Source organism: Sphaerodactylus townsendi, linkage group LG07 (assembly GCF_021028975.2).
Source record: "Sphaerodactylus townsendi isolate TG3544 linkage group LG07, MPM_Stown_v2.3, whole genome shotgun sequence".
NCBI classification, from domain to species: domain Eukaryota; kingdom Metazoa; phylum Chordata; class Lepidosauria; order Squamata; family Sphaerodactylidae; genus Sphaerodactylus; species Sphaerodactylus townsendi.
In genome coordinates this window covers 80,153,468-80,171,117 of record NC_059431.1, presented here as the reverse complement: position 1 = coordinate 80,171,117, position 17,650 = coordinate 80,153,468, and the positions used below count along the sequence as shown (strand labels likewise).

Here is a 17,650-nt window from a genome sequence, read left to right as displayed (position 1 = left end):
CCCCTCCACTCACACAGCCTCTTTTACCATCCCTATCTCACCATGTTTTGCAGTATAGGCAGACATCTGTTCACAAGTTACAGGGAAGACACAGTCTGAGTACAGTATACATTTGATAGTTCTTTGTATGTATTTTGAGTAACTCTTACATAAAACACAATACATGTACAGCTGAACATGTGATACCAACCACAAAGATACTGGTCCTTGGTTTCATTTATGAAGTGAATGCATGTTGACTTTTTTCTTACAAAGAGGTATACATAAGATGTATATGTGTTCACTGTAACATGTAAACAGGGCTATTGTCTCTTGTTGATACAGCAACCAATATTTTAATGCTGTCCCCAGCAGAAATAATGGTTAGATTTCCTTTGGGTAGTCATGAGCAGCTAGCTGTTTTCAGCAACAGAGACTTTTTTCAGTGATGAGAGTTTAAGGAATACCATGGGCCCATTCTACTTTTCAAAAGATGTCCCAGTGAATTCAAAGGTGCTTACTCCGAAGTAAATTGCTTGCATCTGGCTAGATTATCTTCCTTTTTATACAAATCTGAAATTATTTCAAAATATTACTTATGATCCTATTATTATTGTCCGTCACCAGAGGAATCCAAAGGATTTCTGAAGGATTTTCTGGCTACCATGTCTGGTGCTCCTGTCTCATCCATGCTATTACTTTGGAATGGTGAGGTAAGGAGGGCCATAGAGACAATCGCTCCTAGGTGCCCTCGACCAACTGGTAGAGCCCCTTTGCATTTGGAGGAGCTCAAGTGATGAAACAGGACTCACTTCTTCTGATACATGAAGTGAACAATCCTCAGATCTGATTTTATATACCGTAGGGGGGGGGGGCATTACAGAAGGAGGCCACTGTAAAACAAGAACCTACTGAATCCTTTCCATATCACTGGGATTAGGGGCATGGCACCCCCCCCCCAATCTTTGTACCAGAGAATAAGTCTGAATTTTTTCTTTTTCTTTAACTTTAATGAAATGACAAAATATGTTGATCTTATACAATATTATACATATATTTTAAGCATTTCTGAGTTTCTAAACTTTTTCTGTGTTGTCTACTGGCCATCTGCAGCTTCCACAACCCCCTCCCCCCCAAAAAAATCCCCATTTAATTTCTTATGGTGACCCATGAGATATCAAAACCGCAGTGGGGAAGGGATAAGTGTACATCAAGTCTAAGGCAAGATGAAAAATTCACAAGTGTAACAGTGGAGTATGTGAAATGTTAGAACCTATGGCGAGCAGGAGTGTAAGGTCCTATTAAGAAGGGATGGCAGAATATACTGATGTTGGATTTGTGTCCATTTAGTCTTCTGTTCAAGTAGAGAACAAAAAAACATTATTGACACATGACAGCATATACTAAGTTTGAGGATGAATGAGTGGATAAGTTCAACATGATATGCTACGGTTATTGAGTCCAGTAATAATAAAATATGTGGGAATGAAATTGACATCTAGGTTTGTTGTAGGCAGGAATGGATTGAACATTATGGTTAATAGGACTTTTCCAGTGAGCTGATGGCCTATCCCTCTACCTGGGCAAGGCAAAACCAGTGGTGAGAAGGGTGGTCCCCAAATGCGCCCCAGTGGTATGGAACTGGGTGGTTCTTTATTCCTTCCTGCCTCCCTGGGGGCAAGGCTGGGACTGTTTTCCAGGACTGGGTTTTTTTTGCTCCCAGTCTGCCCAAGGTTGGAAGGGTTGATTTCTGGATTTGTGACTCTGCTAGATAATTCCTGTTCAAATCTGGGATGCTGGCTGTGAGAATGGCAAGGTCTGCCACCCAAGGTTTGTGAGAAAAAGTGTTATTATCCAAGGTGGGTTGCAAATTACTGATGATGTGTTGGACCTGCTCGAACTATGAGCTGTAATTGAGTTCTGTTGTCATCATCTCTGGGCCTGGTTGATCTGTTTCTTGACTTCACTAGGTGGGTTTTATAATACTAGGAATGCCTGAGAGACTCAGTGCTGCCTCCTTCTGCTTTAATGCTGCCAGGAGTGCTGGCACTCAGGATTAAAGCAATCCAGATGTGCAGATATATGCAAGAAGAGCCATGCTGTCGAAGGCTGAATCAACATATGCCTCTTTGGTACAAAATACCAAAAGGTTTTGCTTCTTTGATAGCAATAATAAAATTAGATCAGTACAAAGGTAGCACAAGTCCATCATATCAACACCACACAGATTTCAGTTTATAGAAACAACTTGCAGTATTGTCTTTTAGAATTGAAATGGTGCCATCTAGTGCTCACTATATACAAAAACACCCAGGAGATTTAAGCAGATTCCGCATGTGCCAAATTCCGCATGTGCCAAAAACATCGGTCTGAAAGCAGTGTGAAAGTGGTGTGAAAATGGTGTAAACCCTTTTACACCATTTTAAACACTTTTACACCATTTTCACACCGCTGTTTGTGGCCCAAGCGAAATCCGCTTTAGACACACAAATAAAACTGCATATGTGCTTAAATCAGATAATCTTTAACTGCTTTACATAAATTTCAAAGCTAATTCAAAATCTGGCCTTGGTGTGAGGACCAAAACAGATACAGAAAGGAAAGATGTTTCTGCAGAAAAAAAAATCAGAAAAATTGAGGAAATAGGAGGTTTCCCCCTGCCCAAAGAACTTGTGTCTATGCGTGTGGAGACACTGTAACTGAATGAAAAACCCCCACCAAATGTGCTATGGCAATGTTGTAACAACCTGACCAGGGGAGGTTTGTAGCAGAGAGCACATCCTGCATGTTTGGTAATCCAAGTCACCCTAAACCCACTAGCCCTGGGGTAGGGAACCTGCGGCTCTTCAGATGTTCAGGAACTACAATTCCCATCAGCCCCTGCCAGCATGGCCAATTGGCCATGCTGAAAGGGGCTGATGGGAATTGTAGTTCCTGAACATCTGGAGAGCCGCAGGTTCCCTACCCCTGCAGCTGAATAGCTGCAGAACTGTCTGCCACTGTCAAATAAGAGGGTGCGGGACTGAAATGTTACAGATGCTGGTACCTTTTCAGGGTAGGGTTTCAATCTGACAGTCCCCTGTACATGATCTTTTTTACCTCAAACATCCCCCCCCATTGGTAGACCTAATATCTTTTCTCCCCACTAGCTTTACAGTAAGGTTAAAAGCACAGGGACGTAGGTTTAGATTTGGGGGGGGGGTCAGGGGGGGGCCACAACCCCACCCACCCCAGGGCATGGCCACGCCTCCCCAAGCCCCGCCACTAGCCTAGCGCTTATAAAAGCAGCTCTCCGAGGTCGGGGATGGCAGACTCCCCCCCCCCCCCGGGGCAGCTGCTGTGATGCAGGAATCCACCCCCAAACAGCATCACTTTCAATGGTGTTTAAACTAGATCCACCTTAAAGGGAGAATCTGGGGTCCCTAGTTAAACAACATTGAAAGTGATGCTGTTTGGGGGTGGATTATCCCCTACCCTGAAACAGCATCACTTTCAATGTGGCGTAGTGGTTAAGAGCAGGTGCATTCAAATCTGGAGGAACCAGGTTTGATTCCCTGCTCTGCCACTTGAGCTGTGGAGGCTTATCTGGGGAATTCAGATTAGCCTGTCCACTCCCACACACGCCAGCTGGGTGACCTTGGGCTAGTCACAGCTTTTCGGAGCTCTCTCAGCCCCACCCACCTCACAGGGTGTTTGTTGTGAGGGAGCAAGGGCAAGGAGATTGTAAGCCCCTTTGAGTCTCCTGCAGGAGAGAAAGGGGGGATATAAATTAGCTCCCATTGAAAACAATGGAGGATGGGGCACTCCCTTTGGAAGTCCATAGGTTTGGACCCCCTGGACCAAACTTCACAAAACCTGGGTGGTATTAATAAGAGACTCTCCTGATAATACATCCCAGGTTTGGTGAAGTTTGGTTCAGGGGGTCCAAAGTTATGGACCCTCAAATGTGTAGTCCCCATCTTCTATTAGTTCCCATTGGAAACAATGGAGGATGGGGGCACCCGCTTTGGGAGTCCATAACTTTGGACCCCCTGAACCAAGCCTCATCAAACCCGGGTAGTATCATCAGGAGAGTCCCCCAAACAATCCCTGAAAGTTTGGTGCTGCTAGCCCAAACAGTGCGCCCCCTGCAGGCCAAAAACGGAATAAGCACTAAAACGGTTTAAAAACCCACAAACGGGTGGGCGGAGCTACGGACATGAATGGGGGGGTTCAAACCCGAGGAACCCCCCCTCACCTTACCTACGTGCATGTAAAAGCACATAGTTATTTCCGTCGGAGGATAAAATCAGGGAGACCCCCTTGTTAACCCCTCGTATGAAGTTAAATCAGTCGGCATTTTTTAAAAAAGAACTGTATAATGGTTAAGTTCGACACTTCAGGTTTTCACAGCTGATTCCTATTCTGTTTTTGTGGATGAGGCACATCACGGATTCACCAGTATGAAAAAAGTATTCGAATTTAGATCTCTTGCAATGCCAGTATTTGTCGGGTTGCAAATTCGAGCACAGCATGGAAATCTCGGGCAATCATATTTACCAGCCAAGCAAAGTCCTCCCAAACTTAAGCAAATCAAATCATTTCTTAACCTTCCACATTTTTTCCAGTCCGGTGAAGTAAGGGCAGATACAGCTGAACTCCATCCAAAAGCACGCAAACAGATCGCCCCCTCGCCACGTTAGCAGTAGGAACTGGACATGCCAAATTAAAGACAGGAAACGAAGAGGCGTGCTCTATTGCAGGCTTTTTCCTATTACAACCGGAAGTTTATCAAGTCAGGTGTTTCGCTGGCCAACTTTCCCCAGTTTACACACGGAAGGGAGCAAAGGTGCAGACACTCGCGAGCCAAGAACCGAGGCAGTAGTTGTAGTTGCAAACCTGCGACGACTCGAGGCTGAGTGCAGGAGGTAAGTTACTTTGGGATGGGAGTTGCTGAGAGTTGCAACTTGCGAGGAAGGGGTCTGTAAGGATGTACACGGGTGAACAAGAGATTGGGGAACACGTGCAAAGGGATGTGCGTTCACTGCAGGGAATGTAGTTTGTGAGGACTGACAAGCGTTGCACGGAGGTTTCCATGAAAACGTAGCCGTAGGAGGCATGCTTCAAAATTGCCCTGGTGTCTGAGTGCATACTTTGGAGGACTGGAATGGAGCACTGAGGTTGATGCCTGCTACTGACTTAGGAGAAAGGCACTGGTTCTAGAGAGATGAACCGCAAGACCAAGGTATTGATTACTGGACTGCTATCAGCCTCTGATATTGGTGGAAATTATAAGACCCCTGTGCCCTCAAACTTTCTTGAGAATTGTGGAGTTATGCCCTTCTCATCCTGACTTTATGGTGCCATCCTGGTCGCCAGTTCTGGTCCAGTTCTGGTCGCCGCATCTCAAAAAGGATATTGAGGAGATAGAAAAAGTGCAGAGAAGGGCAACAAGGATGATTGAGGGACTGGAGCACCTTCCCTATGAGGAGAGGCTGCAGCGTTTGGGACTCTTTAGTTTGGAGAGGAGGCGGCTGAGGGGGGATATGATTGAAATCTACAAAATTATGCATGGGGTAGAAAATGTTGACAGAGAGAAATTTTTCTCTCTTTCTCACAATACTAGAACCAGGGGGCATTCATTGAAAATGCTGGGGGGAAGAATTAGGACTAATAAAAGGAAACACTTCTTCACGCAGCGTGTGATTGGTGTTTGGAATATGCTGCCACAGGAGGTGGTGATGGCCACTAACCTGGATAGCTTTAAAAGGGGCTTGGACAGATTTATGGAGGAGAAGTCGATTTATGGCTACCAATCTTGATCCTCCTTGATCTGAGATTGCAAATGCCTTAACAGACCAGGTGATCGGGAGCAACAGCCGCAGAAGGCCATTGCTTTCACATCCTACATGTGAGCTCCCAAAGGCACCTGGTGGGCCACTGCGAGTAGCAGAGAGCTGGACTAGATGGACTTTGGTCTGATCCAGCTGGCTTGCTCTTATGTTCTTATGTTCTTATCCTGTGATTCGTGTGTTGCAGTACTGGACCTCTGTACTTTTGCATGCACAGTTATCATATACCTAGAATTTGCAGTTGTCATTGAAAAAACTATTGGTGGAAAAAGACGGTGGGCAGTTTTCCCATTCTTTTCACTGAACCTTGCTATAGACCAGGGGTCTGCAACCTGCGGCTCTGCAGATGTTCATGGACTACAATTCCCATCAGCCCCTGCCAGCATGGCCAACATCTGGAGAGCCGCAGGTTGCAGACTCCTGCTATAGACAGCACTTGGCTTTACCTCCTAGTGGTGGCTAGGAGCTGCTTCATTCTGTTGCCCACATTAACCTGACAACCTTCACCATATATTGGAGCTATCCTTATCCTTCTGTAACATGATTTTTTACTCTATGCACACAAACAGGTTCTTCTTCATGACACGCCCATTCTTATTACAGCTGTATACATTAACAAGTATATCTACTTGATATAGATTCATGCAATGCATGATTGGTGTTTGGAATATGCTGCCACAGGAGGTGGTGATAGCCACTAACCTGGATAGCTTTAAAAGGGGCTTGGACAGATTTATGGAGGAGAAGTCGATCTATGGCCACCAATCTTGATCCTCCTTGATCTGAGATTGGAAATGCCTTAGTAGACCAGGTGCTCTGGAGCAGCAGCAGCAGCAGCAGCAGCAGCAGAAGGCCACTGCTTTCACATCCTGCATGTGAGCTCCCAAAGGCACCTGGTGGGCCACTGCAAGTAGCAGAGTGCTGGACTAGATGGACTGTGGTCTGATCCAGCAGGCTCTTTCTTATGTTCTTGCTTGTATCTATGTGCCCCTGGGCTCGTCTGCTCTGTTGATTGTTCTGGATTTGTCCTTTAAGGAGTGGTGCATGAAATATCACTATGATGGTCCTACCTGTGCCATCTTGTGACAGTTAAAATAATAATTTTACTTTCCAAAAATGTATCTAGACATTTGCCACTCAAGCATGGAGCGTTCATATAGACCAGGAGTCTTCAAACTATGACCCTCCAGATGTTCATAGACTACAATTCCCATCAGCCCCTGCCAGCATGGCCAAGTGGTAGGGCTCATGGGAATTGTAGTCTCTGAACATCTGGAGGGCCATAGTTTGAAGACCCCTGATATAGACCTTAATTACCTTTGCTAAACTGTTGCCAGAAAATGAACAAAAGAATTCTTTCTCCCTGCCCTAAATACCTTGCAATTTCAATAACTTTCCCACCATTTCTTCTTCCAAGCTCTTCCCTCTCTAAGTGGACTACGATATTAAACTTCTCCCAGTGAGTTAAAAAGAAAGCCACTTTCAGCAGCCAAACTATTCACACCTTCCTTCAGTTTCAAGGACTGAGGAACAGTTCTACTGGTTGCAGATGGGCCTTGCATAAATACAAGGTCAGGAGAGATAAAAGCTGTTAACAGTTGTGTCTTTTTTCCTTTCTTTCAAGATCCTTTGATCTGATTATCTTGAGCGGTGGACAAGGAATGTTTATTTTTGAAGGAAAATATGGTGAAGAGATACTTGGCCCCTGCCAACATACTCATTGGGCCTCTAACCATCAACAAAAAGGGGGGTTAGTTAAAAAGAAGACAAATCATCAATTGTGATAAAGAGTTATAGTGAGGGCATTTCCAACATCATGTGGGACAGGGAATCAGCCTTTTCCAAATTACATTGGCAAAGTGTATCTGAATATATAGGTTCCCTAGAAGACTGCTGAAGGGGCGGTGTTCAGATGTGTGAGCATAAATGCTCTACTATAATGAGAGTCTGATAGATTTCTGATGTAAGCTGAGATATTTCGAGATGGAAGGATGCCAAAAAAACTGGATAGAACCTACTTTCCTAGCTTGTATAAATAAACTGAAATAATATCTTCTATATGTTTTTAATAGTTGTTAGAGATTCATTTTTCCCACGTCTTAATAAGTCATCCTTTCCTAGGCCAAAATTAAGTAGTTTCTTATCTATTGCCTGCAAGTGAGAATGAAAGTGACCTTGATTGAGTTCATAGAGCAGGGTAGGCGGTCCTTCTTTGTTGAAAAAAAAATTGTTAAACTATGTTTAAATGCTTGTAGCCACACTTTAACTTCCATAGAGCCTTAGCCCAGTTCTAATCTTAAAGCTACCCCATCTATGCATCTTGTGGTCCCTGTAATTCGTTGCAATAATTGACACAAAGATTGGTGTAAATTCTCACTGGTTCAAATAATCTATACTGAGGCTCCACATAGGAGCTGTGGGATAATTTTCATGTTGAAAATCTGCAGTTCCCCTGGAATATATTTGCCTTAGAAAAGTGTTCAACAGCTGTCACTGAGAGTTTAATTTTGTTATGAATTTGAGATGGGATTGCCAGTTGTAAAAATCACATCCATGCATGGAAATTTGGAAACTTGTTCTAATTGGTTGTAAAAATCACATCCATGCATCCATGCAGTTGTAAAATCACATCCATTCATCCACATCCATGCATCCACATCCATGGATGCATCCACATCCACATCCATCCACATGCATCCACATCCACATCCATGCATCCACATCCATGCATCCACATCCATGCATCCACATCCATGCATCCATGCAGTTGTAAAATCACATCCATGCATCCATGCAGTTGTAAAAATCACATCCATGCATGGAAATTTGGAAACTTGTTCTAATTGTAAGGTAGGGGATTGATGTGTGTTTCTGTTCAGGCATTCTGGCCTTGGCACATTCCAGGATCTGGGCTGTGTGCCCAGAGTGGCTGCGAAGTTAACCTTGCTTTTGCGCTTATCAATTATGTGTGTGAAGCTTGCTTTCTTGCATCATGGGAATTGGGTTGGGGAGGCATGGGAGGAGCTCCATTACCCGTAAAAGAGGCCGCCTATTCCCGGGAAGGTCAGAATCTGCATTCCGTGTAGTGTGATCATTGAAGTTTATGAAATAAAGAACTATTCTAAGTTACTTGTTTCGAGTCCTTCAAGGTTCCTTACATTATGCAGATTCTCACAACTTTATTTTCGGATTGATTGTGGCCAAGCACCATCCTCATCCGTTCTGTGGATCTCCGATGTCTTCCAACATGCGGAGTTTGACTTTTAAGGGTCCGTTGAACTCGGAATATGAAGAGACTGTGGTAGCCCCCAAAGAGGGCTCCCTCTCTTCCCTCCACACAACAGTCCCTGTGGAGGAGCCAGCGGAATCAATCTCCCTGGTGACCCTCTCCAAGCCTCGGCTCAGCCGGAGCTTAGCCTTCCTCCAACTGCACGAGCAAGTGGAAGAAGTCCCCCTGATGGCTCGGCGTACGGTCTCGGCCGAACGTCTTGAAGTGCGTCAGGAATTCTACGATTCTGGTGGCGGGATGTCGATGGATTGTGCCCCCCAAGAGCGGCATGTCACCACCCGTCAACATATGGATTACAAACCAGTGATGCGAACGGTGATGGAGGAAATTGGAGTATCGACCATCCATGGGGACACCCAGGAATCTCTGGAGAAATTTCTGGATCAATACCTCGAGGAGCCTCCTCCCGAACACGACTGGCAGAGCACAGGAGCGCGCCCGAAGGGCTCGTGCCCATCAGCACCCCGAGACTCCATGGAGGGTGTTCTGGATTTACAAAAAGGGTCCGGGGTCAGACTTACTTTTGCAGAGGATGCCCAGCCGGGATCCTCGGACCTCTGAGAACTTCGAGGCGACTGCCATGCCGGCTGTGGACTTGAATCGCCCTGTCCGGACCGGTTCCTTGGGCTGAGCAGCTTGAAGCCCTCGAGATGGCCCAACGTGATTGGGAACAAGAGCGTGAAGCCCTCGAAAGGGAGCGCGAAGCCCTCGAACTGGAACGGGAACAAGAGCGTGAAGCCCTCGAAAGGGAGCGGTTGGCCCTTGAACTGGAACGTGAACAGCAACGCCAGGACCTTGAGTTGGAACTGGCACGGGAGAAAGACGTTCTTAAACAACAATATCTCCAAGACCTTACAGTCCATGATCGAGTACTGGAACAATCCAGGCTTGAACTCCAACGTCAGCGTGAGTGTTTAAAAGCACTAGAAACCCAAGGAGAGGTCGAGTCCGCGAAATGCAAAGAGGGGCTAGCGCAACAGGCTGCAGCAGGACCGAGAAACTCTCACCACGACATGAGAGGGAACTGGCTGCAAGAGAAGTGTTGATCCAGAGAGACGGCGCGGCCCGATCGCGCTCGCCCGCCGCCCCAGTTCACATGGCTCCTCGGCGAGAGGCCCCCCCTGCTGCAGCGTAGGGCAGTTTCCCCAGTACAGCCCCTGCCGCCACCAATCCCAGTTGCACAACCACCGCCTGGACGGGTCCCGGCCCCTGCCCCGGTGCCACCAGTAGCCCCGGTGGCCGGTCGGGGTTACCCTCGACCCCACATCCCGGCGCGCTTTGATGGAACCGCTTCCAAATTACCATACTTCATCCTACAGTTGGATGCACACATGCTTGAGTTTGATTATCTTTATTGCTCGGAAGCGGAAAAAGTTCGAGACATCGGATCCGTGCTAGATGGGGATGCTGCAGAATGGTTTGTGGAATTACACGAAATGGGGGGGGGCTGAACTTCAAACCGTGGCTGCCTTACTCCAGGGACTCAGACTGCGGTTTCAAGATCCGGAAGAGGTGAACAAGGCTATTAAGACTATTAAAACCATCAAGCAGGGTACCAAATCCTTTGCTGAATTTGCTCGAGAGTTTCGGCTGGCAGCAAGCAAACTACCGGACTGGCCTGAATGCATGAAATGTGAATATTTCCACGATGCGGTAGACCCTGACATCTGCACCTGGGCAGTTACGGTGCGTGAGCCACGCACCATCGCAGAATGGATTGAAGTGGGCAACATCATCGCGGCCCGACTTACCCATTCCAAAACGGGAAAACCTGCAGCTACCAAACCTACCGCTAAACCTGCCGCCGCTATGCCGCCGAAGAAAACAGGTGGGGGGCCATCAGTCACCGAGTCCACCTCGGATCGTCGCCGACGCCTCGGATTATGTCTATATTGCGGAGGACCGGGCCGCATGGCGGCCAACTGCCCTAAGAAGCAGAAAACCCCCATTCCCGCTCATCGCAAGTCGACAGCACGGACCCCACGCAAGCCAGGGCCTAAAGCACCCCAAGGGGCTACGCAAGCCGTCTTTGATGACGAACCAGGAGAGATCGATGACACCGAGCCTGAAGGGGTGAGCCTCTCGTCAGCCCCTGCGGAAGAGAACCCAGCTCCAGATGCGGTGAGTGACGGGGGTGCCCCCATAACTATTATGACCTCTTTGGCCAACACATCCAAGCATACGCGCATATTGGCACGCGCACTAGTGGATTCAGGTTGCTCCCACTGCCTTATGAGGCCTCAAGTAGCGGAGCAATTAAGGCTTGAACGTATAGCATTGGCCAAACCCATTCCCTTCACTCAAATGGATGGCAGTCCATTAGGCACTGACGGCCCGGCCCGTTTTCGAACCCAACCGGTGCTCCTACGTTGCGCAGAGCACTGGGAGAGATGTAGCTTTATCCTGGCTCCAGTCGTCAAACACCCCATCATATTAGGGATGCCCTGGCTACTCTCCCATGAACCCACCATTTTCTGGGGGCAACGCATCGTTCGGTTCATGGATCCTCCTTGTGGGGATCACATGCATGAGGGGGAGCCACCGGAAGATTCTACTGAACTTCCCGATGAACCCCAACTGATGGCTCTCGATGTCACCCCAAGTCCGGGGTTGATCGAAATCCCCAAAATCTACTGGGATTTGGCCAAGGTCTTTGAAGAACAAGAGTGCGACCAACTACCCCCCCATCGGGACACAGACTGTAAAATCCTCTTGGTCCCAGGGACACAACTTCCTAAAGGTAGAATATACCAGATGAGCCCAACCGAGGAGAAGGAGCTTCGTGCTTTCCTAGATAAAAACCTGGCTCACGGTTTCATTCGTCTGGCCACCAAAGAGCACCCATGCAGCCCCTGTTCTGTTTGTAAAAAGAAAGATGGGACTCTGACTCTGCACCGATTATCGAGGTTTTAAGCGCCCGTCTCTATTTCAAATAAATACCCCTTGCCCCTAATCAAGGATCTCCTCGATGCATTGGGGAAGAGTATTTTCTACAAAGCTGGATTTCGCGAGAAGCCTACTACCGAGTCGCGGATCGCTGAAGGATTTGAACCTTTCACAGCCTTTAATACAAATTTTGGTCAATATGAATACCGTGTAATGCCCTTCGGATTATCCAGAACCCCAGGGGTTTTCATGTAAACTATCAATGATGTCCTGCAGGATTTTCTGTTTAAGGGGTGGTGGTGTATTTAGACGATGTCCTTATATACTCCCAATCGGAGGAAAAGCATGTGCGTCTGGTCAGAGCTGTATTACAACGTCTACTCGATAACTCCCTATTAGGTGAAACTGTCTAAACGTGCCTTCCAGCAGACCTCCATGGATTATTTAGGTTATCGGATCTCTCCGGAGGGCTTAGAAATGGATCCGGCCAAAGTGGCTGCTGTTGTAAATTGGCCCGTTTCCACAACTCGCAAGGAACTTCAGTCATTTTTAGGTTTTGCCAATTTCTACCGGGACTTTATTCCCCAGTTTGCCAAAATTGCCCTGCCTCTCACAGATTTGCTTCGCACCAAGGGGAAAGGTCCCCAGGCGTCAAAACCCGGGGCTTCCCTTTCCTGGTCCCCAGACTGTCAGGATTCTTTCCAAGCTCTTAAAACCGCTTTTACTACAGAACCGGTTTTGAAACACCCGGATCCCTCCTTGCCCTTCGCCGTGCATTACGTATGCGATGCCCCGGACAAAGGCCTTAGGAGGCGACTCTCTTGCAGAAAAAAAATAAAACAATAAACTTGTTCCGTGTGCTTATTTATCAAAAAGACTATCTGGTCCTGAACTTAATTGGACTGTTGGAGACAAAGAGACGGCTGCCATCAAGGAGGCTCTTAGTACTTGGCGGCACTGGCTGGATCGTCCCTTCCAGGAGCTGCTCGTCCCTTCCAGGTCTGGTCTGATCACAAAAATCTGGCGGCTCTGTCTACACCATTCAAAATGTTGGCTAAACAGTTGAGATGGGCTGACTTCTTCTCCAGGTTCACATTCACAGTCCATTTCTTTCCAGGCAATAGCAACAAGTTGGCTGATGCCTTGTCCCGTCTGCCTAAGGGGGCGGACACCTCCTTACATGCGATACCTCGTACCATCCTCTCACCCTCACAATTGGGATTGGCGGTAACCCGATCCCAAACGGCTGCACCCCCGGCGCCTCCCCCTACGAACATCCCGGACGTTGTCTCGCCGTTTCTACGCCACTCGGAGGAGGCGGGGTGGCAGGACGTCCTGAAGGAGGAATCCGACCCTCTTGCAATTGAAAGGGGAGTGTGGAGGAGGGGTGACTGTTGGTACGTCCCGCCGACCCTACGTAAGCAGGTTCTGTTGGCGGGCCACGACGCTAGACAAGCGGGACATTTCGGATTTTTAAAAACGCTCCACTTACTAAGGCGGCAATTCTGGTGGTGCACCATGCGCAAAGACATTGAAGCATACATTAAGGGTTGTCCGACATGTGCTGAGGCTAAATCCATCCCGGCAAGCCCGCACGGATTGTTACATCCCATTCCTCCAGCTGCCAAACCGTGGCAAGTGATATCCATGGATTTCATTACGGATCTCCTCGAGAGCCATGGGAATACGGTCTTGTGGGTGGTGGTGGATCTCTTTTCGAAACAGGCACACTTTGTTCCATGTCCCACCATTCCCTCGGTGCCAAAATTAGCCAGATTGTTTATTCAACATGTCTACCGTTTGCACTCGGTGCCGGAGAGAGTGATCTCTGACCGCGGCCCCCAATTCATATCTAAGTTTTGGAAAGCGTTCCTGGAGATTCTGGGAACCGCGTCAGCTGTCGCTGCCCCGTACCACGTGCAAAGTGAAGGCCAGACCAAACGGACCAACAGAACACTGGAACAGTACCTACGTTGCTACACCAACTACCATCAAGACAACTGGGTTGAGCTTCTACCCTTTGCTGAGTACGCCTACAATAATGCGGTTCATAGTAGCACCAACAAAACCCCTTTTGAAGTGGTGTCTGGTTATTCTTTTCCACCCCTGCCTCAACTCCCCTACCAGGCGTTGCAGCCCCTGGACTTTGGCGACTGGATCCAGTCTTTGGCTGAAGGCTGGAAGACCGTGTCTTCCTCGCTTGCACAAGCGCAGGAAGCGCAAAAAACTCAAGCGGACAAGCGATAGAACTGACTTTCCCCTACAAATTGGGACATGGGTTTATTTGTCCACCAGAAACCTTAGAGACGTGCACAAGTACTCCAAGCTAGGCAAGAAATTCATAGGTCCGTTTCGGATCACCCAGGTGATCAATGATGTGACTGCTTTCGTTTAGAGTTGCCAAATTAGTTAAGTAATATTCATCCTGTGTTTCATTCTAAGCTTACTCAAAGCGGGCTCCAGATTCCGATGCCTGTACGACCCAACAGAGGTTCCCGCCCGTGATTATTGATGGCCACAAGCATTATGAAATCGATGCCATTCTGGACTCTCGCTATCTTCGCAAACGCTTGCAATACTTAGTTTCTTGGGTGGGGTATCCCTCGGGCCATAATCAGTGGGTTTATGTAGAGAATATTGACGCCCCCCCCCGTTGATCTCCGCTTTCCATAAGTCTTTCCCACACAAGCCGGGTGGGGAGGGAGCTTTCTTAGGAGAAGCGGAATGTAAGGTAGGGGATTGATGTGTGTTTCTGTTCAGGCATTCTGGCCTTGGCACATTCCAGGATCTGGGCTGTGTGCCCAGAGTGGCTGCGAAGTTAACCTTGCTTTTGCGCTTATCATTTATGTGTGTGAAGCTTGCTTTCTTGCATCGTGGGAATTGGGTTGGGGAGGCATGGGAGGAGCTCCATTACCCGTAAAAGAGGCCGCCTATTCCCGGGAAGGTCAGAATCTGCATTCCGTGTAGTGTGATCATTGAAGTTTATGAAATAAAGAACTATTCTAAGTTACTTGTTTCGAGTCCTTCGAGGTTCCTTACAGATATCAGTTCTCCAAATCATAAAGGTGGTTTTCTTGGCTTAAGAGAAGGCTTTAGAAAATATCTTTGATTTTAAATGATAACTTTTGAGTATTACATGTTGAGTCTTGGAAGTAATTCTGTGCTTTTAAAAGTAACCTGAATTTTCAGAATGAAAACTATTCTAGCTGATAATGTGAATTTTACAATTTATTCTATTTGTTTAGGTTAAAATGGGATTCATCTTTTCAAAGTCAATAAATGAAAATATGAAGAATCAGCAGGAATTCATGCTCATGAACTCTAGACTCCAGGTTGGTTCTATAGAGAATCTAGCAATGTGCTTATTTTTCATTTTGGAAACACTGATTGAATTTGAGAAATTACTTGAATATACTTGAAAAAGTATATTGGTGATAAAAATGTTATTCTTTGTCAGGTTTCTGTCCCACCCTAAGCCTCAAGGTAAGTATCTGTTACTGGATACAATAAGGTAGATTAAAATTCCTACTTTATGCAGAAGTATTTCTGTATATATATCTATTTGGTTGCAGAGTTATAATGAGAAATGTCCAGCTGGCATTTTTTTCCTTCTGCCTTTGCAACAAAAAGATCTAGAGGCTTAGTTTTTTTTAAAAAACAAGAAAACTGTGAACTAATGCAGTGTTGCAATAGATTGTTATAGCATCAAAAACCTTTCACATAATAGTTAGTAGCGTTTTTTTCTTAAAAGCGTGAAATGGCCAGAGCAGGACTGAGGTAAATCAAATGGCACCAGGGTAGGCAGGGTCTGAAAAACGCAAACCTCCCCGCCTACATGATATCCAAAGGCACTTCGCCGCACTTTTTCCAAAACTATTGTATCAAACCACATTTGAGAAAGATCACAGCAAAGGAGAAGAAAATGCAAATGTGGGATGAATAGAGAATTTCAAATGGATCCCCCAAAACAGCCCTGCATCAAGGCCAAGGTAGAGTAAAACATTACGATGGAAGTAGCCCTAATATGGATCTATTGTATGGATTCCGAGACCAAACCATGTTTTGTGCTATAGCAGCTACAGTCCTATGCTTTTAGTATTAAAAAGTCACTGAACCATTCCTTTGTTTGAAGGAGAAAATAAAATATGATTGAACTGATGCATGGCCTCGTAGTTTCTTTGCACAGATCACTCTAAGCCATGAGACACTGTATAAGTGAGGTTATTTCTAAGCAGATATTGCTATTTCACTTACTACCATTATAGATCAGACTTATTGAGTAGGAGTCATATATGTCAGGGAGAGGGAGGAAGGAAACTCCAGAAACCTATTGCAGTGAAACTAAAAAAAAAAGTCTTCCTCTGTTTGCTGCTGGAAATCTTTTAAGTGAAAGTATATAACAATTAATACAATTTACACCTTAGAGCAGCTAATTGGTTATTCTGAATTTTACAAAATGCTGCATAGCAGCTTACCGTTAATTACCAACAACTGTTTAAACAAATCTCATACTTACTTTTTGTTTTCTCTGTATTGTTGTTTATCAGGAGGAATCTGTAGGTTAACTTTAAGTATATCTCCCCTAGGTAACACACATCACAGACATGAGTAGGATCTTTGCCATTTTGCAGCCAGGATGTGCATTTTTTTTCAACCATGAGGATGGAGAAAGATATATGTTTCCAAGTCTGAATTGCTTGTTATGTGGGGATGGCTCACATGAAGACAGGAAGGCTTGACACTTTAAAATTTCAGTTTGGCTCAAAAAGTTTAGTTGTTTCCTGCTCTCATCAGCCTTCTCATTTCTAAATAGTGGTGTACCAGGCCTAAATGGCACCTGGGGCATGACCACCTCCCCGTGCCCACCTCCCCGCACCCCCCCTTGCACCCCACTTACGGGAGCTGGCGGGGGAGGGTGGGGCTCAGATGGGCTGCTCAGACGGTTGCTGCTGTGGCAGGCCAGCTCCTGGGTTGGCTTGCGCCGCTGCGCCTCACCCTCCCTCCGAAAAGCTGTGACTAGCCCAAGGTCACCCAGCTGGCGTGTGTGGGAGTGCACAGGCTAATCTGAATTCCCCAGATAAGCTTTCACAGCTCAAGCGGCAGAGTGGGGAATCAAACCCAGTTCCTCCAGATTAGAATGCACCTGCTCTTAACCATTACGCCACTGCTGCTCCCAACTCTAAGACAATGAAAATCTTGTTTGTCTGTAAGGTGCAACTGGACTAAAATGTAGCTTTTCTACTGCAGAGCAACACGTCTGAAGCACATACTCATTTTTTCAGATTTTTTAAACCAAGAGGCTGCAACACCAAAGGAAGCAATGACCGGGCAGGCTGCCATTGTGTCCATTCAAAATTAACTAACCCTCCCGTGATCAAAAAGATACTGGGGATTCTACGCAAAAAGCCACTGAAGGCCAAGATAAAATAACTTATTATGCATGTCTCCCACCTTTCTTGCGGGAAACTCAGAGGATTTGTAAACCTCTTAACAGTCCTGGGAAGTGTCAAATCCTAGCTTAGTTATGAAGCTCTAAATGACCTTAAACATTATCTCTCAGCATGATCTGACAAGGTTGTTTAGAAGCAGTGGCCTACCACTAATGGGGACATGAAGTATCCCATGTCCCCAGGCATATGCCGTTTTGTTATGGGGGGGGGGGGTT

General features: G+C 46.5%; 2 protein-coding genes across 3 annotated transcripts in view; one reads left to right on the top strand and one right to left on the bottom strand.

The window, feature by feature from the left end:
- The window catches only part of LOC125437311 (programmed cell death 1 ligand 1-like), a 33,827-nt gene extending 29,157 nt beyond the window's left edge, over positions 1 to 4,670 (bottom strand). The window contains exon 1 of the mRNA XM_048504809.1: positions 4,569 to 4,670. The gene's annotated coding sequence lies outside the window, so the exon portion shown is untranslated. The remainder of the gene's footprint in view (positions 1 to 4,568) is intronic.
- PLGRKT (plasminogen receptor with a C-terminal lysine) overlaps positions 1 to 17,650 on the top strand; it is a 71,505-nt gene that overhangs the window by 42,560 nt on the left and 11,295 nt on the right. Inside the window, exons 1-2 of one of the 2 annotated variants that reach the window (XM_048504811.1) lie at positions 4,670 to 4,886; positions 15,231 to 15,317. In XM_048504811.1, coding sequence (XP_048360768.1) covers positions 15,237 to 15,317 — 81 coding nt within the window. In that variant the 5' untranslated portion in view covers positions 4,670 to 4,886; positions 15,231 to 15,236. Of the gene's footprint in view, positions 1 to 4,669; positions 4,887 to 15,230; positions 15,318 to 17,650 lie in introns of those variants that run through there. The other variant, XM_048504812.1, reaches the window with a different exon arrangement.